Consider the following 24,313-nt stretch of genomic DNA (forward strand, 5'->3'; position numbering starts at 1 on the left):
CAGGTTACCAAGAGCTATTTCAGGCCATGAAGGCTACATAGTCCCATCCTCCCCATCCTCTGGGCCATATTCTAGCTTAGCCTTTCCTGGAAGGTCCATAATACCCAATAGCCAAGTCAGCATGTCCCAACACCTATATCCATCTTATCCCCAGCTACCTTCATTTTCTACTTCTTCAGCCTCGTCTTCATCATCATCATCATCATCATCAATCATCATCAAATATGAAGAGCCTGTTCCCAAGTACTCTGCTGGAGCTACAAAGAATAATTTCATGTATACCTTTGCTTTCAGAGAGCTCAAAATCCTTTTTTTTTTTTTTTCATAAAGAAACAAACAATGTGCAATCTTGTGTTGAAAAAAAGACCAGCTAACAGGGAATTTTAAATCCATTCTGAACTGTTGGGCACTTATATGTCAAAGATGTAAGGTGAGATAACAACAAAGGGGTGCAATTTAAGTTGTAACATTGTAAACTAAGTAAGTGTTAAGGAGACCTAACAAAAGGGAACGAACTTGTTAACCAGAGAAGACTTCCTGGAAGAGGTAAGTTTTAAGTAATATTGTAAGTTTTATATTCAATATGGTAAAAAAAAAATTAAAAATTATTAAAGGTACATAGTGATAGGTAAATTTCCCTCTCGTTCTTCATCCCGTCCCCCAGTTTCTCTCCAGGAAAAAGCACTGGTACCAGTGTATAGTGTATATTTCCAGTGGGAATCAAGATATTGAAAGCAATGAGGGGGCATAGATTGTCGGAGAGCATGGCAGGGCTTTTATATCAGTGCCTTGACAGGGGACCAACATGCTACACTTCTTCCTAAATATGTTCTCTTCTTAACACACTTACCGAGTTGCTCTGAACAGAACTCTGAATCACCTTTTATAACTTTTACCAATTTTTCCATATCCACTTTTCTTCCTCCCTTTTTCCGTTTCTGGGCTGGGATGCTCTCTATCTAGAACTTCTCTGATTGGCTGTTCTCTGGCCTCTCCATGGAGGAGGGGAAGCACTCCCACCCTTTTGTGGGGGAGAAACCATTGAGCCTTTTAAAGTGTAGCCGCCACTCTATCGCCTTAACCTGACAATAGAGACTTAGGGAATCGAAAAGTGCCCCTTCTGTTGGCCTTGGAGGCCTTCAGCTGCCCGCCGTCCTAGCCTCTTTGTTGGGATTTTCTGCAGCAGAAGAGTCCTTCTTGGTACTTCTTTCTGAAGTTTGAGCACTTTTGCGCTTTCCTTTCTACCCTAACTCATGTCACCGCCAGTGGAGATACGCGCCTTCTCTTTCTCTGAGGCTATTGTCCCACATCTCCACGCCTCTGCTTCCCCAAGTCTGTGGGGGATTTTGGGGTGCGTTATCGCTGACGGGAGGAGTTAGCTCCTGCGGAGGCATTATGGGCTGGGTGAAATTTGGACAGCCATTTGGTCCTCAGGTCGGGAGGCACCGCAGGGCCAAGGCCCGAGTTGCCTCTAGAGTCTTGTGGAACCCCGGGGCCGCCAGACTGGAGCAGAGAGCACAGCGCGGCCAGCCTGGGGAGCCGGGTCACCAGCGCGTGAGGTCGGGGAGCCGGGGCCGCTCGGGCCGCCAGGGCAAGGAGGAGGGCGCGGCGGCCGGGGGCTGCGCGGCAAGCGCCGTGCAGCCGGGCCCAGGACGGCCGCCAGGGAGCGCTACGGGCTCCCGCTCGCCCGCCCCCCGGTAGGCGGGGCCGCGCTCTCCCCGCAGCCGCCGCCGCAGCCGCCGCCTGGGCCGCCCCGTGTCCCCGGTGGAGCCGCCGCCGCCGCCGCCGGGAGCTCGATGCGGACGGAGCCCGGGCCGGGCCATGGGGATCCTCAGCATCACGGACCAGGTCAGTCCTCCTGTCCTTTCCCGCTTCCTCTCTCCAGGTCCCGGCGCTGCCGCCACGCGAGTCCGGGGATGTGCGGCCTAGGCTGGGCCCGAGCCCCGGGCTTCCGCGGTTCCCGCCCCACCCCGCGCTCCCCTCAACTGAGCCGGTGTCCTTGGGGGCCTGGCGACCCGCGAGACACCGCAGGAACCCCCTTCAGCCAGGACCCTAGAGCAGAGCCCCTCTAGCGACGCCCCCCTCAAACCTGATGTCTTCCTGCCCCCCCTTGTGGGTTCCGCTCCGGCCCGCTCCCTGAACACCGGTTCTCCCTGCAGCCGCCCCTGGTCCAGGCCATCTTTAGCCGAGATGTGGAGGAAGTGCGTTCCCTCCTCTCGCAGAAGGAGAACATCAATGTGCTGGTGAGTTGAGATCAGGGAGGATGGCTAGCCGGTAATCTGGGCCCTGGTGTTCTGGACCCCTCCCAACTAGCGGGGCGGCTCCGTGTTCTCCTCGGTTCGGATGAAGCCACAGCTCTTTCGACCCCGGGATGGGCGTCCACTCTACCTTTGGGGATGGAGAGCAGGTTAGATTCTGAGCACAGATCAGCGGGGCCGAGGATGTCCAGAAACGGTGTTCTCATTTGAACCATCAGTGTCTGCAGCACCTCCTCCCCTCTTGGAAGGAGATTGTTTCACTAGCCCCTTGCTTGGCCCTGACCCCCCTGACTCCACCCTCCCTAGGTCCTTGCTTTGACCCAGGATTGGGATTTAGGAGGCTGCAGAACCTATGGAAAGAGGTTGTGGGGAAAGACCTGGGGCTCTAAGACTTGGGTTGAGGTCCTCCATAGTTCACCCCCACAGTTGCTCCTCTTTTTTGCCTTCCCAGGACCAAGAGAGGCGAACCCCACTGCATGCTGCTGCCTATGTAGGCGATGTCCCCATCCTCCAGTTGCTACTGATGTCAGGTGAAAGTGGGGAGCTGGAAGGTGTGGCACCTAGGGAGGGGACCTGAGGGGAGGAGTCTCTTTTTTCAGTATCCAAGGATTATTCCCTGGTGCTGGGTCCAGGCGAGGCTACAACTCCATCCCGATTCCCTGGCCTGATTACTGGCTTCCTTCCCTACCTCTTCTTCACCTCCCCTCAAAGGAGGAAATTTTATCCCCACAGGTGCTAATGTCAACGCTAAGGACACACTGTGGCTGACCCCTCTTCATCGTGCTGCTGCCTCCCGAAATGAGGTACAGGTCTCCCACCACCTTTCACTCTTCCAAAAAGGATAAGTTGATTAAAGGTGGAGGTTAAGGGTTGGAGAGCATGAGTCCTCTGCACTACAAGCTGGTCTAACCTAGGGTAGAGAGAAGACCAGACCTTGACTCCTCCCTCTTACCCCTAGAACTGGCTGGTAAGGGGGTGTTGCCAGCTGAGTGGTGCCAGCTGATGTGACGTCAGGGAAGAGCTTAACACTGGGCTGGCAGACTGCAGGGGGCCCTGCTGCCAGGCCTGAGTGACTCATCCCTCCCTGGGGGGCCACCTTGGAGTCTGATCCCACTCTGGGCACTGAGGTTTTTTCCCTTGTGATGGAGGGATGGGAGTAGTGATCTGTTGCATCCCTGCCCCTCAATCTGCATGAAAGTTGACAGCATAGGAGTCAAACATGCCCCTCAGTTCAGTCTGTCAACCCTGGAGAGTGAGAAAAGGAGACTTCTCTCTTGGTTAAACAGTCATTTCCCTGGTTCCGGCCACCAGGGAAGGGGAGGGCCATTTTAGCCTGGGTTTTGGAGAGGAACCAGTATCTGTTTGCTTACCTAGGTAATGAAAATGCTTTTGATGCCTATGGAAGGGTTGAAGGAAGGCATTTGGGGCATTAACGTCACAGGATTGTTTATCTTTCCTAGAACTGGTAGGGGATTGGGATCCTCTACATGTATGGATTTGCTTGGTAGTGGCTATATGTGTGGGCGAAGATTTTCAGGGTCTGGGTTGAGGTACGATACTAAGTGGCTTAAGGAAGAGCAAGGAATCCACGATTTCTTCAGCAAGGTAGGGAAGATTTGAAGCTCCAAGAGGATCCAGAAGAAGGTATCGAGAGGCCAGATATGTTGGAAAAAAGAAATGTGCAGGAGTGAGATGGGGCCACATGTGCCATGCTGACCTATTTTTTCCTTCGTTTCCTATTGTTTACCTCCTGCTCCCCCTCTGTCATCTCTCTTATCCCCTGCTCTTCAACAGAAGGTGCTGGGGCTGCTGCTGGCACATTCAGCAGATGTGAATGCCCGGGACAAGCTGTGGCAGACACCATTGCACGTGGCTGCCGCCAACCGGGCCACCAAGTGTGCCGAGGCTCTGGCACCCCTGTTGAGCAGCCTCAACGTGGCTGACAGGAGCGGACGCAGTGCCCTGCACCACGCAGTGCATAGTGGGCACCTAGAGGTGAGGATCTCTGTCAGTTCACGTCTATCCTAGTGCCTTCCCTTTCCTTCCTACTCACCTTCCCTGGTTTCTGGGCTGTCAGGCCTAAGGCCTAGGGAGAAAAAGCCTGGATGGTTATGTGAGTACTTGGGCTCAAGCGCCGAATAAGTGGTCAAGTTAGATGAGAATTCTTGACTTGAACTTTAGGAGGGTGGTAAACTCTGTGGAGACACATGGAAAATGTTCGCATATATGCCTTTTTTCTGAAGTAAGAGTCCATGTCTTTCAATACATTTTCAAGACATTTCAAAATAGTTTAAGAACCATCAGATCACCTGAAGAGACTCACTTGAGTTTCTCTCAGACTTCCATATCTGTGTAGGATCTCCTTAGTACCTGCTTCCTCTGTTCCCTCTAGTTCTCCAGATTGTTCTGCTCAGGAGCAAAGACATTAGGTTGCTTCAGCCTTTTCGGGAGCTGAGGCCTCTGCTCGTAGGTACATTGAACGCACGAACCTGGCTTTGAACAGGTGTCTTTCATATCTTGATACAGACGGTGAACCTACTCCTCAACAAGGGAGCCAGCCTAAATGTCTGTGACAAAAAGGAGCGTCAGCCTCTGCACTGGGCAGCTTTTCTAGGTGAGACAGGATTCACAGGAAGAGCAGGAGTTTGACATTTAGGATTCCTAGGGCAGAAGAGGGGGTTGCAGCCTTCAAAAAGAGGCCCTCAGGGCCTTAGGAGTTCACCCTCCTTAAGAGCATCCCCTCTTCCCAGGGCATTTGGAGGTCCTGAAACTGTTGGTGGCACGGGGAGCAGACCTTGGCTGCAAGGATCGCAAGGGCTATGGGCTACTCCATACAGCTGCTGCCAGTGGTCAGATTGAAGTGGTGAAGTACCTGCTCCGGATGGGGGCCGAGGTCAGAGTGCTGAGCATGGGGGTTGTGGGTGGACAAAAGGCAGGGAGTTGGAGGTCAGAGTCTGTTATCTAGATATAAAGGTGTGGTTTTGGGAGGCATGGAAGATGTTATGAGAAGGTCCGAATGATGCTTACCTTAAGTAACAGTGCCCTCGGTCTTTTGGGTCAAGGACCTGAGGGGGCTGAGGCAGTTGTTGGATTTCTGGGATTCTCTAGGCTGTCTGTTTAAACTGATACCTCCCTTACCCCCTTACCCTCACCCCTGGAAATCCAGATCGATGAGCCCAACGCTTTTGGAAACACAGCTTTACACATCGCTTGCTACCTGGGCCAGGATGCTGTGGCTATTGAGCTGGTGAATGCAGGAGCCAATGTCAACCAGCCGAATGACAAGGGCTTCACGCCACTACATGTGGCTGCAGTCTCCACCAATGGCGCTCTCTGCTTGGAGCTGCTGGTCAATAACGGGGCTGATGTCAACTACCAGGTGCCTGAAGGGAATGAGGCTGAGACCAGTGGGGAGAGGAGCCTGGCTCTGGGGGTCCTGACCATATCTTCCCCTCTAGATAACTCTCTGGGGAGTTGTCCACTTGCTGCCTGGGTTGAGCAGATCTTGCCAGGGACCAGGGAGTGTGGGCTAAGAAGATGTCCGTATGACCACGCCATCCTCAGAGATGTGTCCTTTGGAAGGGGGAACAGGGCATTCTCTGCTTTGCCCTGAAAAACAACCAGCCAACCAACCAACCAACCAAACAAACAAACAAAAAACATGTTTCCACAGAGCAAAGAAGGGAAAAGTCCTCTGCACATGGCTGCCATCCATGGCCGTTTCACCCGCTCCCAGATCCTCATCCAGAATGGTATGGCCTCAGGGACTTTGTGCTCCCTTCCCTTCCCCTAGAGAACTCATCTTTAGAAACCGCTTTTCTTCCTTATTCCACCTCCCACCCTATCTTCATTGGGATGAGTACTTGGAGCTCTGAGCTAGGCACCTATGGAAATGGCCCTGCTCTGCCTGCCCCATCCCTTAAGGCTTATGAACAAGATAACAGATGTAGATAACACATCCTTATCCTGGCAGCTGGCATGTACTGAGTACTCAGAACGTAGCTAACTGTTGTGAGTGGTCTGAAGCCTAAGGTCAGTCTGAGTTTGTATGTGTGTTCGTCCCCCTCAGGCAGCGAGATTGATTGTGCTGACAAATTTGGGAACACGCCACTGCACGTGGCCGCTCGCTATGGACACGAGCTGCTCATCAGCACCCTTATGACCAATGGCGCAGATACCGCCCGGTGAGTCAGGACCCCTGGCCCCACTTCTAGGCTGCCTCAGATCTGTACAGATCACATCAAACATGGAGGCACGAAGAAACTTGCCAAAGGGAAGCTCACGATCTCCTAGGCTGATGATGGGCCACTGAAAAGAGGTCTCTTAACTGGTCCATCCTTGACCCAAAGGCTGAGACCCAACTTCTCCCCCAGGCGCGGCATCCACGACATGTTCCCCTTGCACTTAGCTGTTCTCTTTGGATTCTCTGACTGTTGTCGTAAGCTTCTTTCCTCAGGTATGTGCTGACCGATTGCGGGTTGGGCAGGTGTATAGTGTTGCAGAGGCCTTTCCTCTCTGCTCAGCACCCTCAGATGGGATCTCTGGCTGTTCTGGCCCTGCAGGTCAGCTGTACAGCATTGTATCTTCACTCAGCAATGAACACGTGCTTTCAGCTGGGTTTGACATCAATACGCCTGATAACCTTGGCCGCACCTGTCTTCATGCTGCTGCTTCTGGAGGGTGAGTTCTCTTCCCTCTCCTGCAGATCTTGAGAAGAGAATTGGGCAAGGGTCGGCCCCTCTTTTTCCTGCCCAAATCTCTCCCCTTCTCACAGTGAGAGCAGTCACAGTAGAAGGGGCTGTCTAGTTCCATCCTTCCTTAGCCCCTCCCTGTGCCTGTGGCTTCTCCTTGAGGCTCTCTTAAACCTCATCTTCCTTTTTAGGAATGTTGAATGTCTTAATTTGCTGTTGAGCAGTGGAGCTGACTTGAGGAGAAGAGACAAATTTGGAAGGTGTGTTGATGTGCAGGGGTGTACATAGGGATTGTCTGATTAGAGAGAGAAATGATAGAATGAGGGGTGGGGAGTTGGAGACTAAGTGAGGAGAATATTACAGAGCAGCTTTTGGCTGCACATCTGAGTGCATTTGGATCTGTCCCTGATTCTTCTGCCCTCCCTCCTCCACTTCTTTCCAGGACCCCACTGCACTATGCAGCCGCCAACGGCAGCTACCAGTGTGCTGTAACACTGGTAACTGCTGGGGCAGGCGTCAATGAGGCTGACTGTAAAGGCTGCTCTCCCCTCCACTATGCTGCCGCCTCCGACACCTACAGGAGGTGAGACTCCCACTTTGGCCCTCTCAACCCCACTCACCTCCCTGAGCCTTCCTCTGATTTATTCACTCTCCCGCCCACAGAGCGGAACCCCACTCATCTTCTAGCCACGATGCTGAAGAGGATGAGCCACTGAAGGAGTCCCGTAGGAAGGAGGCCTTCTTGTGAGTAGCCGAGAAGACCCCTGGGTTGCTCTTGCCCAGCAGTGCCAACTCTGGTCCTCATTCTCACACCCATTGTGAATCCCACCACCACACTTCTGCTGCCGTGTTGTCGGTCAGCCAGCAGTGTTTGGAGCACTCTTAACTTAGTCCTGGACTAAGCATTGTGAATAAAGACAAAAGTATGAGGCTTAGTTCCTTCCCTCCAGGAATGGATGGTTTCTTGAGAGGATCAGGAAAACCAAATACAAAATCATGTGTTTATTCTACAAGCATCAATTGAGTAATTACTTATTAGATACCAAGTACTGTTCTAGGTACTAAGGATAAAAAATGAATTACCCCACATTTCTGCTTTTTGAAAGATACCTGAAAGGGGACTTAAACATCCTAATGTAAGATGTTAATAATAGGAGAAACTGGGTACAGAATATTTGGGAGCTCTGTACTATCGTCACAGTTTTTCTCTAAACCTAAGATTATTCTTAAATAAAAGGTTCAGTTTTTAAAAAACAGGTACTTACAATCCAAGAGGCTCAGCTCTGTGACCTTTGGCAAGTAACTTAATCTCTCTGTCCCTCAGTTTCCTCAACCATAGTAGGGATAAGACTGGTATCTACCTCATAGGATCATTATGAGGATTACACGATTAAATGCACATGAAGTACCTAGAAGAACAGTGCTTGAAACATAGCAAGTGCTAAGTACTGTATCATCACTATTAGTACAAGTACTACTAAGCTATAAGAATGGTGCCAAGGGAATACAGAGCAGGAGGCACCTACCTGGGAAGATTGGGGAAGGCCTCCCAGAGAAGGGGATGCAGGGGCCAAGCTTGAAATGAGTAGACTTCAGTTGGGCTGAGAGGAGAAGGCATTTCAGGCAGGGGATCAGCGTGCCTGGAGATGAGGGGAGAGTGTCAATCAGCAGGAGGTTGGTAACTGGCACTTGCACTCTAGGTTCTCTAGGAGAGTGTTCAAAGGATAAAGGAAGGCATTGAAGCCAGAGTGGTTCCCGGCAGACCTGGCAGAGGGGTGGATCTGGAGCTAGGGTCAAAAGGGCAGGAGTTAGCCTACCTAGAGCAGGCTGAGTGTCGGCCAGCTAGGCCTGGAGGGGCTCCCTTGCCCCCCTCCTCTCCTTCTCCCAGAACTGTGGCCTCCAGGACTGGGCCTGTCCCCGCCTCACAGTCTGCTTCTGCCCCCAGCTGTCTGGAGTTCTTACTGGATAATGGTGCAGACCCCTCCCTGCGGGACAGGCAGGGCTACACAGCTGTGCACTATGCAGCCGCCTATGGCAACAGACAGAACCTCGAACTGGTATGTCTGGGATCTAGCCTGGGATAGGGGAGGCAGGGGCAGGGCACACAGTCTACCTTTGTCTTTGTGGATTCTGGGACCAAGGGATGACTGAATTAAATGTGGTCTTTAGATCCAGGGACTCGGGCTTACTGTGGATGAGGAGCAGAGGTAATATCTTGGGAGTTCTCAAACCTTAGCATCTCCTGCCCTGTCCATTGCAGCTCTTAGAAATGTCCTTTAACTGCCTGGAGGATGTGGAGAGCACCATTCCAGTCAGCCCTTTGCACTTAGCTGTGAGTCTCAGCTTTTTCCTTTTGCCTGCCTTGTCCCTACCTGCCCCAGGTCCACACATAGGTACACGCACTTGTGACTCTGTCCTTGGCTTCTGCCTTCTTGCAGGGACATGGCAAGCAGGCAGTGACCTAGAGAGGGGAGGGGGATAGTGCGTGTTAAGAGCCTGAAGGGCCTGAGGAGCTCGTGGGGAGGGCTGCTGCCTGAAATTTCCCCATGGGCCCCAAGAGCAGAGTGGGGCAGTGTCCCGAGCGATATCCATTGGTTGCCTGTACCATCCCCCTACCAGGCCTACAACGGTCACTGTGAAGCCCTGAAGACACTGGCTGAGACGCTGGTGAACCTGGATGTAAGGGACCACAAGGGCCGGACCGCGCTCTTCCTGGCCACTGAGCGAGGCTCTACTGAGTGTGTGGAGGTGCTTACGGCCCACGGCGCCTCTGCCCTCATCAAGGAGCGCAAGCGCAAGTGGACACCCCTGCACGCTGCTGGTTCGTATGCCCTTTAGGCTGCTCCCTCCCATTGCCACGCCAGGCCTTGGAGACTGGTCCTCAATCCTTCCTGAATGGGATTGGGGTTGAGAGGAAGTGGGGTGAGGAGGATGGAAACATCATGTCCTGGTTCGTAGCTTCCTATACCCTTGCCCCATAATCTCCACCCTCGAACCATTTAGCCTGGACCTGGCCTCCTTCCCTTTGACCATGCCCTGACACAGGCCCCCTTTCCTTCTAGCTGCCTCTGGCCACACTGATTCCCTGCACTTGCTGATTGACAGTGGGGAACGAGCTGACATCACAGATGTCATAGATGCCTATGGACAGTGAGTGTGGGCCAGGGGTGGGGTGCAGGATTTTCCGTTCCTGCCAGGCCCTCAACCTTTCTTCTGCCCCCTCTATAGAACCCCACTGATGCTGGCCATCATGAATGGCCATGTGGACTGTGTACATCTGCTGCTAGAGAAAGGATCCACAGCTGATGCTGCTGACCTCCGGGGCCGCACTGCCCTCCACCGTGGGGTGAGTGAGCTCCTGGGTCGGGTTGCTCAGAGCCAGGCCTGGATGTGGGAGCACAGGACTCACCAACAGTAGGACATCAGATTGTCCAGCAGGTGGGCCAGGATTTTGTGCCCAGGGTCTTATAGGATTTCACTGCATTTGCTCCAGGATGACTTACCTGACATCTGCAGCTGATTTCCCTGATTACCTTGCTTTGTAATCACATGCAGCCACCTATACACGCCCCCAGACTACCCCAAAATACTCTGCTATCCCTGTCCCATTGGATAATGATGCCACTACCTTGGTCCTTCTTCACTATCACCTGTCCTAAAGCTGCCTCCCCCTCATCCCACAAGATTCTTTTATCCCTTAGTCTCCTTACTCTGCATTATTTCCCACTCCAGAGCACTAGGATTCACTCTCACCATCCTGATTGTACATAGAGAGTGGAGAAAGGAGATGCTGATCTCTAACACTTAGAATCATTGTAAAGACTAGGATTGGAGCCCTGGATGTGGTTCTTACTCCTGTGCCAGCCCCAGTGACTGGCCATTGGAAAGGGAGTGGCTCCTCACCTCCACTCTCCACCCCCATGTCACCCACAGGCAGTGACTGGCTGTGAGGATTGCCTGGCTGCCCTGCTGGACCATGATGCATTTGTGCTGTGCCGAGACTTCAAGGGCCGCACACCCATTCACCTGGCCTCGGCCTGTGGCCACACTGCAGTCCTGCGAACCCTGCTGCAGGCCGCCCTTTCCACAGACCCCCTGGATGCTGGGGTGGATTACAGCGGATACTCGCCCATGCACTGGGCCTCCTACACTGGTACAAGTCTGGAGCCTTTGCAAGCACAGGAATATGCACAGAGACTGAGGACCAGTGGGTTGAGGGAGGGACCTGGTTTGATCTGGATCTGGGAGTGGAGTGGAGTGTTAGGAGGTGGGACAGGACAGATGTAGGGTACCTTACTGTCATTTCTCTCCATCACCATTCTTCTTCATATCCAGGACATGAAGATTGTCTGGAGTTGTTACTTGAACACAGCCCATTTTCATACCTGGAAGGAAACCCCTTCACTCCTTTGCACTGTGCAGTGTAAGTCACTTCCTACACCTCAGCCACGCTCAAGGGTCTGTGACTTGGGCAGTCCAATTCCCTTGCCCCTCCTGCTGAGCCATCCTCTTCCCCCAGAATTAATAACCAGGACAGCACCACAGAGATGCTGCTGGGAGCTCTGGGTGCCAAGATTGTGAACAGCCGAGATGCCAAAGGACGGTGAGTGGCAGAAGGCGGGAGAAACCTGTGTTTCTCTGGCCTCTTTATGCTTAAGTGGAAGAGCCTTCCCTATCTCACTCTGCCTTGACCTCCCCGTAGGACCCCTCTTCACGCCGCTGCCTTCGCGGACAATGTCTCTGGGCTCCGGATGCTACTGCAGCATCAGGCCGAGGTGAACGCCACTGACCATACTGGCCGCACTGCGCTCATGATGGCGGCTGAGAACGGGCAGACCGCTGCTGTGGGTGTGTAGGGGCTGTGTATGGAAGGGAGGAGCTTCCCTTGGGTTTTTGCAAGATGAGTCAGCCCTGCTTGTAGGGTTCAGGAAACTGGCGGTTTTGGGTGCTTTACCCTCTGAAGATGGGATGCAAAGTATATGCAGATAGGAGGGTGGAGAACCCAAATGTTCTTGCGGGGAGGTGTCAGTCCCTCTCTGTCCCCTTTCTCTTATAGAATTTCTGCTGTATCGAGGGAAGGCAGACCTTACTGTGCTGGACGAGAACAAGAACACTGCCCTCCACTTGGCTTGTAGCAAGGTACTGCCTGGAGTGGTAGTGATGAGGGCTGCATAGGGCAGAGCTTGAAGAGGGCTGGGACGGGCTTGATAGGAGGTGGGATACTTCTTTGTCTCCCGCTGCCACACTCCCTAACTCCTCCTCTATGGCCTGCCATGCTTCTACTTCACAAATCTCCACTCTCTGTTCCTCTCCCTCAGGGCCATGAGAAATGTGCTCTCATGATCCTGGCAGAAACCCAAGACCTTGGCCTTATCAATGCTACCAACAGTGCGCTGCAGATGTGAGTGCCCAGGGAAGGGGGCTCCTGGCTGGGGGAGGCAGGTGGGTGAAGAAAGAGCCACCTGCATTCCAGGGGCTCTCTGGAGCTCACAGTGTTTGCTTAGTGCCCTTGCTACTCTGGCTGGGGGTAGAAGGTCAACTTGGCCTCCCACTGACTTCATGCTCCTTCTCTTCCCTTTCTTCCAAGGCCACTCCACATTGCTGCCCGGAATGGTCTAGCTTCTGTGGTACAGGCCCTGCTGAGTCGTGGGGCCACAGTGCTGGCTGTGGATGAAGAAGGTGGGTGGGGTCTGGAGCCCCCATCCCTCTTGGGTTTGGGGTCAGGGACATTCTTTAGGAGGTGACTTAAACTTGTTATACACTGGGTATTCTTCCCAAGGGAACTCTTCAGAACAGGGACCCAACACCGACATGTTAGAGTCTCTGAAGGGAGTCTTCCAGAACTAGGTGGAGCCAGCAGGGTCATCAGGGAGATCCTCTGTACCCCTCAGTGTCCTGTTGCCCGTGTTCCGCCCTTAGCCCCACACTTCAGCAGTCTGTCTGTCAGCCTGCCTAGGCCCTTATGGACCTCAATTTCTGGCCTGCCTTGGCTCCCTCCACAGATAAGAGAGCTCAGGACCCCAGAGAAGGTGAATGGGGACTCAGGGATACAGGACCTTAGTTCTCCCCCTTGCCCTGCAGGTCACACTCCAGCACTGGCCTGCGCTCCCAACAAAGACGTGGCAGACTGCCTGGCCTTGATCCTTTCCACCATGAAGCCTTTCCCACCCAAGGACGCCGTTAGTCCTTTCAGCTTCAGCTTGCTCAAGAACTGCGGCATCGCAGCAGCCAAGACGGTGGGTGGCTGTGGGGCCCTGCCCCACGGGGCCTCCTGCCCCTACAGCCAGGAGCGGCACGGCGCCATTGGGCTAGACGGCTGCTACTCTGAGTAGCCCCCTTCCAGTGTCCCTCTCCCTACTGGTGGCTTGATATCTTATTCTATTTATTTAGAAAAAGTCTATACATTTAGGGCACTTTAAAGGAGAACACGACTGGGTTGGAGGGCGGAGGGGGGAAAAAAAGCACTGGGGAGCAGCCGCTCACCCCTTTGCCACACCATCCCGGCCTGGCAGGGGTCTGGGACTGACAGGGAGCACCCCAGGCCCTTGGTACCCCAAGGGCAGCCCCTTCTGCCAAGTGTCCCAAAATGATTGCTAAATGCCTGGTTCCTCTTCTCTTTTACCCCATCTCTCAGTTCCCCCTTTCTGCTGCCAGCTCCCCAACCTCTTCCCTCTGACTCTCCTCTCTGTGTCCCCCTGCCCCTCCTGCCAGGCAGATCCCCTCTTCTTCCATACCCATCACTGCCTCCCTGCTCGGCCGGCTCCTCCATCCCCGCAGCAGTGAGAAGCCTTAATTTCTGGTACTGTGTGAGCACTCTGGGGGTGTCCCCCTCCCCCTTCAGGGGCAGCTAGTGGACAAGGGGGGAGGGTATTTAGCACTGGGGCCTGGAGCTTTACCCCCACTTCTGTACCCCATCACCCCTAAAGTTCAAATGCAAAACACTTGAAGCAGCAACTACTGTACCTGGGCCCCAATCCTGTACTCTCCCCTGGCTCCTCATATGCAAATCAAGGGCTGGTTCTGCCCCCACAGCCTGCCCCTCTCTGCTTTCCTGGCCTGGCCCCCTAACCACGCACTTTAACCTCGCTTCTTTCTTTTATCTTCTTTTGGGAGGGCAGAGCCTCTGGCCGTTCCCTCCCTGGCTCTCCTCTCCCTTAACTCTGAGGCTTGTCATGAATTTTTAAGTAAGCATTTTATCCTTTAAGGGAAGAAACAAATTAATTTCCTGCGCATTTCAAAACCACAGCCCTAGTATGTCCTATGTGTTTCAGGCATGTGTTTGCATGTGTGTGGAGAGAGGGACCATGTTCTTCCTCCTGTGCCCCCCAACTCCATAGTTCCTCTCTGCTCCCTGTCTGCCACCACCTTCCATTATGTCCAAGAGTACCCACTGCCCCCAGTCACTCCTGATCTGAAGCCAAAGATGGTGGGAGGGGCAGGGCAGACTAGGGACTGTGGCTACTAGGGACCCAGGCTTCCCCTCCAGTGTGAGGATGAAGCTCTGATCTAAGGAGCATCCAACAGACACTGCGGCTTGGTCCCTGCCTTCCCAGCAGCAGGGAGAGATGGGGTTGAACTAGGGGCTACACTGAGAAGATTCCTCAAAGTGGCAACCCAAAAGCCAAACTGGGCCCGGGTGGGGGCAGTTTTTTCTCTAAATGTAGCATTGACTTTGGCCCTGGTCCCTTCAAATGCCCTGTCCATCCATCTCCTAGCTAAGCCTCCTGGACAGTTGGACCCGCTCCCACTCCCGTATCCCAGTGTTCCCTTCCTCACACTCAATACCTCAGCCCGGGGCCAAGACACAGAACTTGAATAGAGGTCATGCCCCCTCCACCCCCACAGTGCATCCTTGCCCAGTTTGGCTGCCATCAGTATTGTCCCCTGAGAACTGGACAGGCTTCGTTTACACAGAAGAGGGTCTCCCCGCAAGGGATCCCTCAGTCTCCTGCCCCTACCCACACTTGCTTTATTCACAGTCTTACCCATTTTTCACTTGTGGCCCCTGCAAATCTTGCCACCCTTGCCGAGGGTGGGCTGAGGGAAGAGGGGCCATCCCAGGGCCCCTCCCTCCCTAACAGATACCCTTAACCATACCTCATGCTGGTTCCCTAATGCCTGGGGTGTTTGTCCAAGTCCTTATTATTATTATTTTTTTTTTTGTCATGGCCCTTTTTATCCTCTCTGTGTGTCTTGCTTTCCCCACCCCTCAGTTCCTAAACCATTTCAAAGCTTCCTGATGACCATTACTGGTAAGAAGGATTGTGCAGCTTTTTAGTTTTTATTTTTGTTTTCAAAGCCAAAGGGCCTTGAGACGCCCTCTTGCCCACCTCCCTTCACACTCTGTCCTCCCCTGTATGACAATCAATGTGACCTCTCTTAAGGGCTGCAGCCCCCCACCCCCCATCCCCCATCCTGCTGGTTCTGCAGAGCTTGCCCCCAAACTTCGATTCTCTTCCTGGAATCTTCCCATTCCACCCCCTCCCTCTCATTTTGGTGCTGGGAATTAGGTGGTGGGGGGCAGGGGAACAGGAAGTTGGGACCTCCAGAGAAGACTCTCGGGGTACCAGTCGTGTTCTCCTTTATCAACGTTTGGCAATGACAGGAAGAATTGGAGTATTTGTCGTGAGCCCCATTGTTTTGCTAGATGAGATTTCCGGTGGCTGCCCACTCCCTGCTGCCCCTTCAGCATACCTGTCAGCAGTGCTGAGTAGGTGGGGCCTCCTCTGTCCCTCCTCATGTGACTGTGAGGAGGCCTGGAAGACAAGCAGCCTCCTTTCCTTATGCCAAAGGAAATCCCACACCCTACCCCCGGGTTCTCCAGCCCCTAGTGTTTTTTGAAGCATTTTGACCATTCTCATGGCCACTGCATATTTATTTTAATGTTAATATTTTTTTAAACCTCTTTGACTTAAACGGGTGTGGAGAAGTAAAACAGGCAGAATGCCCCCCAATCTTCAGGGGGTAGGGTGGGGAGGAAACCTCTCCTTCCCTTAACCTGCCCTCTTTCCCTTCCCCTCTCCCACCGCAGCTCTAAAGCACTTGCTTCAAGTTAATAAGCACTTTTGAGAAAAAGCCTATTTCAAGTGAGGACCCTGGGAGCCGCCCCAGGTCCCAGCAAAGGAGACAGCGAGGGCTACATAGGAGACAGGGAAACAGATGTGCGAATCAGAGGGCGAGATGAAAAGAGCCAGTTTTTAGTTTCTGATTTTTGGGGCATACGTTTCTGATTGGGCGGTGGCTTTGGTAGGGTTGTGTACTATCCTTCAGAAAAACAAATGGCACAAACTGTGGGTCCCAGGATGGACCAACAGACCCAGGTCACTGCCACTGTCCAGCTGAGACTGATGGGCCACCTCCCCCATCCCCTGGCCCCCTGAGCCATAGGACTGCTGAAAACCACTGAATGTACAGCCCAGGTTGGGGTGGGGAGCAGCCCCTGGGGGAGGGGGCTTCTCCTTTTGTTTGGTGCTGTGGGGGTGGGAGAGATGAGACTGAGGGACTGCCACCCCACTTAGACATGTGTTCCTTGGGGTGGAGGGGCTGAGGAGGGCCCACCTCCCTCTCCAGCCCCAGCCATGGCCCCTCTTCCTTCCTCATCCCTATCCGTTTGACTGTAAGTCCAGCTCACCTTTGCCTTCAATATGTAACCAAAGGAAAACTCAATACTGTTTCCACCGCTGTCTGCCCACCCAAGCACCTTCTTACTCCCTAGACCTAGACGGGGAGAAGAGGCTGGGGGCACGTAGGGCCAGAGCGAACGGTTCTGCAGCTGTACCCCCAAAACCTTCTCTGGGGTCTTGGAAGGGGCCCTGAGAGGTGGGGTGAGGCCAGGCTAGAGGGGCTGGGAGCAGACACGCTCTGGATCTTGTGCACATGCGTGTTTCTTTGTCTGAATGACTCCAGTGACTGTGCTCCAGCAGGGAGGCCCCTTCCTCCTTTCCTCTCCACCATTCTTCACCCTCTCCCCACACCCAGTGTTCATCCCCCGCCTCCCCTTCCCACCGCAAAGGAAAATAGCCTTACAGACCCTAGCCCAGAAACCCTCCTCCTGGGGCAAACCACTGTGGGGCCCCATCCTGCCTAGTTTGAACCTTACCTTGTAAGGAGGAGGGCAAAGGAGCCCCTTCCCCCCATTGTGATGGCTCCAGCCCTCCACGGCCTTGACCCATGTTGGGCAAGGGCGGATGTGAGGAATATTTGAGGACCAAGCCCAGTGGTCTGGGAAGAGGGAGGTAGAGAGGGAAGGGTCTGACTTGAGGACTCCCACCTCCCAACCCAACCCCTAGAGAAGTGACCAAATCCCAGAGATGAGAGGAAGCTGGGGTGGGGAGGGTCTGCTCTATGAATTACTTGAAGGTACTGATTCCGAGGCTGCTGTTGCCCACTTGGGTGTGAGGAGGACACTGTCACTGCATCTGGGAGGGCAGAGGGTGGCGGGTGATGAGAGGATCCGCCCTTGGCCCGCACTCACTCCTGCTAGGCCCCTTCCCTGGGGAGCCTGGCTTTGCCCCCAGGGAAATTGGGGAGAGCCTTCCCCTCCCATCTTCATCCCTCACTCTGGGCACCCTCTCCAATTGCACTAAAGTAGCTGTTGTGCCAGTCTTACCCCCACACCAGGGTGGGGTCTGCTTCCAGTCCTTTTTCTCCCATGGCCTCCGCTCCCGTCCCAGACAATCTCCTTGTTCCCTGTATTCCTGGATAGCTCAGCTTTGTATGTGTGTGTTTGGGGGTGGGGGTGGGTTATGGCTGGAGTGGGTTTGGTAGGGGTTTGGGAAGGGCTAGGGGAAAGATGGAGGATTAAGTCTCCTACTCCCTTCCTCAATTCCAAGCCACAGAAGCCTGGGAGGGAGGGTGCCTACTCTCGCTGCCGCGTGTCTTGCAGATGTGCCAAAATGGGGGTGGGTGGGAGGGGAGGGTGCCTGGCAGAGCGGCCCCCAGGGTGGCTCTCTCAAAGCAATACAGTTCCTCCTGCCTGGGGGACGGCAAGACAGGGGAGAGGGTTGGGTTGGGGACCTGGGGGTTCCCTGTGTACAGCTGTGTATAATCAGGGGTGTTCTCTGTCTGGTACCCGCCGTGGGCGTCTATGTGTGTGTGATCCTCCCGTTCCCCATGCCCTGCATGACCTGTGATGCTGCAGACACCACCATCCTGTGTGCAGAGGTGTTTTGGGGGCACTGAGGGGCATGTTCCATGTCCTTTTGCACCCTCCACCCTGTGACCCATGTACTCGGTTGTAGGAAGTAAAAAGAACTGAGCACAATTCACTGGATTCTAGTTGAATCTTTCTCTAAGCAATTTTCCCCTTCCTGCCCTTCTCCCTGCCCCAGATCCGCCTGTGGTGCTAGCGTTGGGGTCGGGGGTGTTTAATGCTGGTGGGCAGCAATAAAGGGCAGATCTGCCCAGATGCCTGTATTTCCAGGGTGCTGAGGGCAGCAGGAAAAAGTGGGGACCTCAGTGCATTGCCCCACCCCTCCCCCTCCTCCCTGGGCTAAAGCACAATGCTCTCCCTGCAGAATTATGCACCCTGCACTCTCCAGGTCCCTACTCACGTCCTCCCCTGACCTGCTTTGAGCCCGTCTCCCACCACATCCTGGTTTTCTATGCTGTTTTGGTGCAAGTACAACTGTCATAGTCATGGCTTTGGGATGGGTTCTGTTTATTAAAATCCTATTGCTCCTACTGGCCCTGTGTCCCGCCTCCATTCCTGTGGTTGGGGGGAAGGAAGGGCAAGCTGGACGCCTTTCCTCTGGCCCCCATCAGCCATCAGAGACCGGGGGCTGTAGCTGCTCCTCCAGCAGAGCTATGGTGAGCATGAGGCTGCTCCCCAGCAGCAGCCCCAGCCCCTGCAGTAGCACCTCGAGCGTAGGGAGGGGCTCAGGAGGACGAAGAAGGGCTGGTAGCTGAAAGAAAAAGAATGTCAGGATCTCGACCTTGTTTCTATCCCCAAAACATGAGAGGAAAGTATCAGGAAGTATCAGCAGCCCCTGCCCAAACACTTCCAGCCTGTTGTTTCTTAGGCCCTGTGGCCCTGTGGCCCTGTGGTCCAGCACACTTCCCAGTGGCCAGCGATGGAAATGGGGGGATTGATACTTCCCTCCTCCACACCCCGCCTCCCCCCTTCCCGTGTTTTCTCCTCATCACCCCACACCTCACCATGTCCACAAGGGCCACATAGAGGAAGACCCCAGCAGTGATCCCAAACACCCAGGGAGTGAGGGGGACAGGGCCCAAACTGAGCCCCACCCCCAGGGCTGCACCCCCCAGTCCCAGAGCTCCAGACACCAGGCTTAGCAGCAGCAGCCGCCGAAAGGGCAGCCCTGCCCGGAGCAGCATTGCGTAATCACCTGTTGGGAAGAGAGAATAGGATAGGAGGGAATAAGCCAGGGTTGCCCCTCACCCGTGTTACCTACCAGCCTCCAAGTTCCACCCCGGCCCCACTTCTGCCATTCCTACCCAGTTCATGGGGCAGCTCATGGCAGAAGACCGCTAGGGTGGTGCTGAAGCCACTGGAGAAGCCATCAGAGAAGGCAGCACCTGGGTTGACAGGACTGGAGGTGAGCAGTCTGGAAGAAAGCTCTCTCCAGGCCAGGGGCCTACATTCCCGCTCTGGTCCTCTCATCTTCCCACTTCCTGTTAGCCCACTGCTAGCCCTAGCCAATAACTAGAAGCCTCTGACCTGCCTTCCCCCATCCCCCCACCTCACCTATGGCCAGCCCATCAGTGAGGTTGTGTAGACCATCTCCCAGGAGGACCATCCATGTTATATTGGCATCACTGCCACCCTGATGTCCGTGACTGTGACCTTGGTGCCCAGGAGGGGCTGGGGCTGTTGGGGACTGGCTATCCTGCTCCCTGTGGCCCTGAGCCCCTGGATCTGCAGGAAGAAGGACAAGGACCATGTTGGTGGCTGCAAGTGAGAATGGGAGCCGGGACCCTACTCTTCATTTTCTCCTCTAGTCACCTGGAGCTGCCGGTAGGGGCTGAAGTGCCATCCCACTGCCATCCTCTGGGTCCAGGTTTGGTGTTCCAAGATCTTTTCTTTTTCGCCTGCAGCATCTCTGAAATAGGAGGGTATCCCTCCCGGTAGAGGAGGCAGCAGCGCTGCAGTCTAAGGAGAGGCCACACTACTGGCTGGGAAAATGAACACCTGGTTCTGTTTCTGGCACTTGGGGTGTTTTTTTGGCCTCTACTCTCTTCCCAGGCTTGCACCTCCTTGTTTCTTGTTGCCTTGAACTCCGGAGAGGAGGCCGTTCCTGGGTCTATGCTGAGGGATCCCTACCCACTCCCTGGTAGTGGTCAGGGCCTGGAGTCAAGCAAATGGCAGAGCCAGGAGCACACTCGGCCCCTCACCTCCTGGCTCCTGTGGCCAGTTCTTGGCTAGGACTCTGGTCTCGGCAGAAGGAGGAAAAAAGGGAGTCACTCACTGGCCTGAGCCCTCGGTGCTGTAGCACGTTCTCCAGCATGAAGAGCAGGAAGAGACCGCCGAGCACTGACAGCCCTGGACCCAGGTCTTCCTCTGGTTGCCCACTAGGTCCGGCATGCTTCCCTCCTTGTGCCTGACAGAGAGGAGGTGAGGGCAGACCCCAGAAGACCCTGCACCGGACAACATCCCCCTCCTGGGTGGGAAGTGGCAAGTCTTCACTCATACACTGCTAGAAGGCAGCTGTGGGCTGACAGAGAGGGAGGGGATACCCTATGACTGGGAACACCTTGGATATGAGGGGGCTCTCTGTGGCGGGGAGTGGCAGGGGAACAAGGAAGGGGCTCCACGTACATGCGGCAGCAGGTGTAGCAGCGCATCCCCACAAAGAGTGCCCACGGCCAGGGCCCCCAGGAAGCCCAACAGGGGCCGCAACAGACGAGATCCCAGGAGCCGCAGCAGCAGCAGGGAGAGGGGAGCAGGGAGGCTGAGCAGCAGGACTGCCAGGGCACTGTGAACCAGGGCTGGGGAAAATCGGGCTGAAGTTAGGCTGGGGCTGAGGGGGTGGGGCTCAGAGGCAAAGATATGCTGCAAGGGGAGGCAGAACCCCAGTGAAACCCCTTTCTTGGCATGGGTCCCACTCCCTACCAGGGTTCAGAGTGCTCCGCCACCCACTCTCACCCACTGACCAGACAGTAGATCCCCTGGGGGATTTGGGGCCAGGGCCTGGATGCAGACACGGCTGTCAATCTGATAAAGCAGGGCTGGGCACAGCAGAGCGAACTGATGAGGGGTCAGAGGAGCAGCAGGGCTCAGGCCAAAATTGACCAGCAGCTGGGAGCCATTCAGACACTAGGGGAGTTAGGAGTCATACATTGAACTGTGACTCAGATAGATAATGTCTGCCCTTCCATTTTGCATGGACTGCTGGGTCTCTCCCAGGGTCCCCAGTGCATCAGGGCCTGGGGAAAGGTACGTATAATAATAAGTGTGTATTCATTATTAATGATTATTCAACCCAACGCAAATAGTTTAATGCAGATTGGGTGCTAGTGAACATTACTACCATATCCCAAGCACCTGATGATTTCATTGATTTGGTCATGGAGTTGCTTGGACAACAAGGAGTCTAGAATCTTAGAAGGGAAGAGAACCTGAAATGCCATCAACCTTTCTCTCAATAGCCCTGTCACATGTTTATCCAGCCTTCGCTTGAATGCTGCCTCCGATGGGGTGCTCACTCTCACCAGGCCTGTTTCAGAGTTAGCTTGGGCTGCCGTCTGGTGCATGTGGAACAAGTTAATTGTCTTTCTAGATGAAGACAGCTGTCAGCTCCCTGCAAGTCTCAGCTTACCCTGGGCTGCTTCTCTGGTTTCTTTGCTTTGCCAAGTGTGACCCATAAACTAGGTCTTGGAGTTCTAGGTGTGGCTTATCTGCTCTACGCCCAGAGGGAACATTTTTCATATTGGAATAACATACCCTAAGACCACATCTGGATTTTTTTTTTAAATAACTGTATTAATTACTGACTTTAAATATTTCATGCTAATCCAAATCTCATGGCTCCTTCTCCCTCTCCAGAGATCATCAGACTCACATCCTCATTCAGATGGTCAGCCAATGAATGGTCCAGCAGCAGAAGCCTGTGAAATAGGTCCAGGCCCGAAGGGGCTGGCCCATGGGGTGGTGGTGGGGCCTTTGGTTCCTCCAGGTCACCCCACCCGGAGGGATCCAGAGGCAGCTCAGCCCAGACATCCACACTCAACTCAGGGTTCTGTGGCCTGGAATGGATGGGTGGGATAGCAAGTCAGACTTGCTCATGTTCTCTGGGAAACTTCCTTGAGAGGCTGCCAGGGAGCTTAGTGGAAAAGGAATGACTTGCCTCTGGCTGCAGTTACTGGGACCCAGAATGGAATGTCAGATCCCTGGGAGGATCTAAGAATTGTCAGTTTATAGGAATGGGAGCCATGGGGGTGAGAGGAAACAGGGGCAAGGGAATAGCCAAAAATGCTACAAATTGGGAGCCAAGTCAGCCTGGAGACATTGAGCATTGTTGGGATTGAGAGCAAGGAATTGAAGGGCCCAGGGATTTGGAAGAGGAGAGAATTAGAAGGCAGTAGAAGCAAAAAGTGCCTTGAAGAGATACAAGGAATCAGGTACTGAAATTTTCTAATCCCTGGAATCTGATTTTAGGAGCCAGGAAATTTAGGCAACTGGAGACTGATCTAAACACTGAGAAGAACTGGGATGTGAGATTTTAGGGTAGGAGAAGGGTTTAGTACCTGTGCGTGGAATTGTCTCCAGCTGGGGGTGCAGCCCGACCAGCTGGAGGCCCGTGGTGTCCCAGGCGCAGCCCCTGGACTCGGCCTAGCCCCAGGCTGTGGAGAAGCCTTGCAAGACCCCCTGCAGTCAGTGTGCCATTTTCCCCGTATAGGCCGAACAACTGGGCCAAGTAATGGTTCTGCTCCTGCTCAGCAGGGCCCAAGTTGGGGGCTGAGCCCTCTCCCCAGCCCAAGGCCACACATATACACAGGCCAGCTAGCAGATGACTCACTGGGAGCCCCATTACTGGGGGAAACTGGTCAGAGGCTCTGGTTCCAGCTTCTATTCCCCCTGGAACATTCTGAGGACTGTGCCCTGGAAGAACAAGGAAGAAGGAGTGGGGTTCCTGCCCTTCTGTCTAGCTCAGGGCCAGAAGGGATTCCTCACTCCTGGTAGAGTCCCCACCTTAAATCCAGCAGCACCTCCCACTCTAGCCTCCTTCTTCCTTCCCCATTGCCTCCTCCTGAAACAACCTCTCTTTTCATTTGCCAGCTCCTAGAATAGGTTCCGTGACCAGAGTGCTGCCCTCACTTAATCCAGAGCTGACAGTCCATTCCCTGTCCCCTAAACCCCACCCCTCAACCTTTCCCCATCTCTTTATCCCCCCTCAATCCCCAGAACTTCACCCCTACTGGTAGCATAAGAGCTCCGTCACCTCAGGTCCCTGTCAAGCCTTGCTGTGGACGCTAAGAGGTTCCTGAGTCAGGTAGGAGAGCCAGGCTCAGCCTCCAGGTGCCCAGGTGGAGTGGAGGCCACGTCAGATGGAAGGCTGGGATGGACAAGCCCCCTCCCCCCAGCCCACCTGCCTTGGGGCGGGGTCAGGGGGTGGGGCAAGTGTGGGAAGGCTCACTGGGGAGAGGAGTTAATGGTTCACTGGTTTCTTGGGTAGGGGTCAAAGGTCAGTCTCTGCTGGGGGGCCCCCAGTAGGGAGGGGCCACCCTCTGTCCCTGGAAAAGCCACATGGCTAAGGAGAATCTGGGTCTAGCCTTTTCTTCTAAATAATCCACTCCCTAACCCACTTGGTCCCATTTTAGTGTTTCCCTGCTTATATTCCTACCCCACCTACCTTACTTCTGGCACTAGGCTTCATTCATCTCCACCCTTATCCCCACATTCTCTGAGGAATTTGGACCCAGGTGTCCCTAAGCCGGAGAGGAGTGTGAAGAGGCAGAGAAGTGGCAACCCCAGATGCATGGGAAAATATTGTTTTTAGCAATTTTTCACACCAGAGAATAAGAGCCAGAGCTCAGAATCGATGACCAAGAAAGAGGAAGCTCTGGTGGGAAGATGAAAGAAGTATCTGGGCTCCCTCAAGTGTCCCACCTGGCTTAAGATCAGGGGAGCACAATCTGATTGGGGTGATTGGTTCAGGGGCTGAAGTTGGTATTACCTGACAGCAGGAGACAGGACGCCCAGAGGAAGGGGGACACAGCCTTCTTGGTTCCAGCTGTGAGGAGGGGGGGTAGGTAGGCCCTCGGGCAAGGGTCACCTGCAGGGAGGGAGCAGGGGAGGGACACTACCTTAAAGGGGCAGGCATGCTTTGCTAAGGTCTCCTTACAGGAAACCTATATTTCCCCTCCTCCTAGGAACACCCCACCTTCCCAAACGCCCAGCTGCTA

The 24,313-nt window shown here is 54.2% G+C and overlaps 2 protein-coding genes across 3 annotated transcripts; one reads left to right on the forward strand and one right to left on the reverse strand.

The window, feature by feature from the left end:
• The first annotated feature begins 1,720 nt into the window (after window positions 1–1,720).
• Window positions 1,721–18,631, forward strand: ANKRD52 (ankyrin repeat domain 52). The gene is made up of 28 exons (XM_011375680.1): window positions 1,721–1,848; window positions 2,160–2,243; window positions 2,710–2,788; window positions 2,991–3,061; window positions 4,053–4,253; window positions 4,785–4,872; window positions 5,009–5,151; window positions 5,425–5,637; window positions 5,932–6,010; window positions 6,328–6,442; window positions 6,632–6,714; window positions 6,821–6,938; window positions 7,141–7,209; window positions 7,392–7,532; window positions 7,613–7,693; window positions 8,895–9,006; window positions 9,210–9,281; window positions 9,569–9,770; window positions 10,012–10,099; window positions 10,178–10,295; window positions 10,883–11,102; window positions 11,285–11,372; window positions 11,469–11,552; window positions 11,652–11,797; window positions 12,006–12,088; window positions 12,268–12,350; window positions 12,537–12,628; window positions 13,031–18,631. Exons 1-28 carry the CDS (start codon window positions 1,822–1,824, stop codon window positions 13,279–13,281), a joined length of 3,231 nt encoding a protein of 1,076 aa, XP_011373982.1. The 5' UTR covers window positions 1,721–1,821; the 3' UTR covers window positions 13,282–18,631.
• On the reverse strand, window positions 18,592–24,177 carry SLC39A5 (solute carrier family 39 member 5). 2 transcript variants are annotated; one of them, XM_011375679.2, is made up of 11 exons: window positions 24,085–24,177; window positions 22,655–23,009; window positions 21,970–22,153; window positions 21,062–21,224; window positions 20,727–20,896; window positions 20,377–20,508; window positions 19,914–20,010; window positions 19,656–19,826; window positions 19,406–19,486; window positions 19,106–19,296; window positions 18,592–18,852 (listed from the first exon to the last, which is right to left on the reverse strand). In XM_011375679.2, the coding sequence occupies exons 2-11, from the start codon at window positions 22,936–22,938 to the stop codon at window positions 18,709–18,711; spliced, it is 1,617 nt and encodes a 538-aa protein (XP_011373981.1). In that variant the 5' UTR covers window positions 22,939–23,009; window positions 24,085–24,177; the 3' UTR covers window positions 18,592–18,708. The 2 variants fall into 2 exon arrangements, with proteins under 2 accessions (XP_011373981.1, XP_023376573.1); XM_023520805.1 differs by lacking the exon at window positions 24,085–24,177 and having other exon boundaries at window positions 18,724–19,296; window positions 22,655–23,242.
• Window positions 24,178–24,313: the final 136 nt, after the last annotated feature.

The sequence above is a fragment of the Pteropus vampyrus genome, unplaced genomic scaffold (genome assembly GCF_000151845.1).
Source record: "Pteropus vampyrus isolate Shadow unplaced genomic scaffold, Pvam_2.0 Scaffold276, whole genome shotgun sequence".
NCBI lineage: Eukaryota > Metazoa > Chordata > Mammalia > Chiroptera > Pteropodidae > Pteropus > Pteropus vampyrus.

Coding starts and splice junctions, on each gene's coding strand:
- ANKRD52 (XM_011375680.1), top strand. CDS start 1,822: ATGGGGATCCTCAGCATCACGGACCAG. Junction 2,244..2,709: donor AGGAGAACATCAATGTGCTG/GTGAGTTGAGAT, acceptor TTGCCTTCCCAG/GACCAAGAGAGGCGAACCCC. Junction 5,638..5,931: donor GGGCTGATGTCAACTACCAG/GTGCCTGAAGGG, acceptor ATGTTTCCACAG/AGCAAAGAAGGGAAAAGTCC.
- SLC39A5 (XM_023520805.1), bottom strand. CDS start 22,938: ATGGGGCTCCCAGTGAGTCATCTGCTAGCTGGCCTGTGTATATGTGTG. Junction 20,897..21,061: donor CCCAGGGGATCTACTGTCTG/GTCAGTGGGTGA, acceptor GATTTTCCCCAG/CCCTGGTTCACAGTGCCCTG. Junction 19,827..19,913: donor GCCCCTACCGGCAGCTCCAG/GTGACTAGAGGA, acceptor TTCTTCCTGCAG/ATCCAGGGGCTCAGGGCCAC.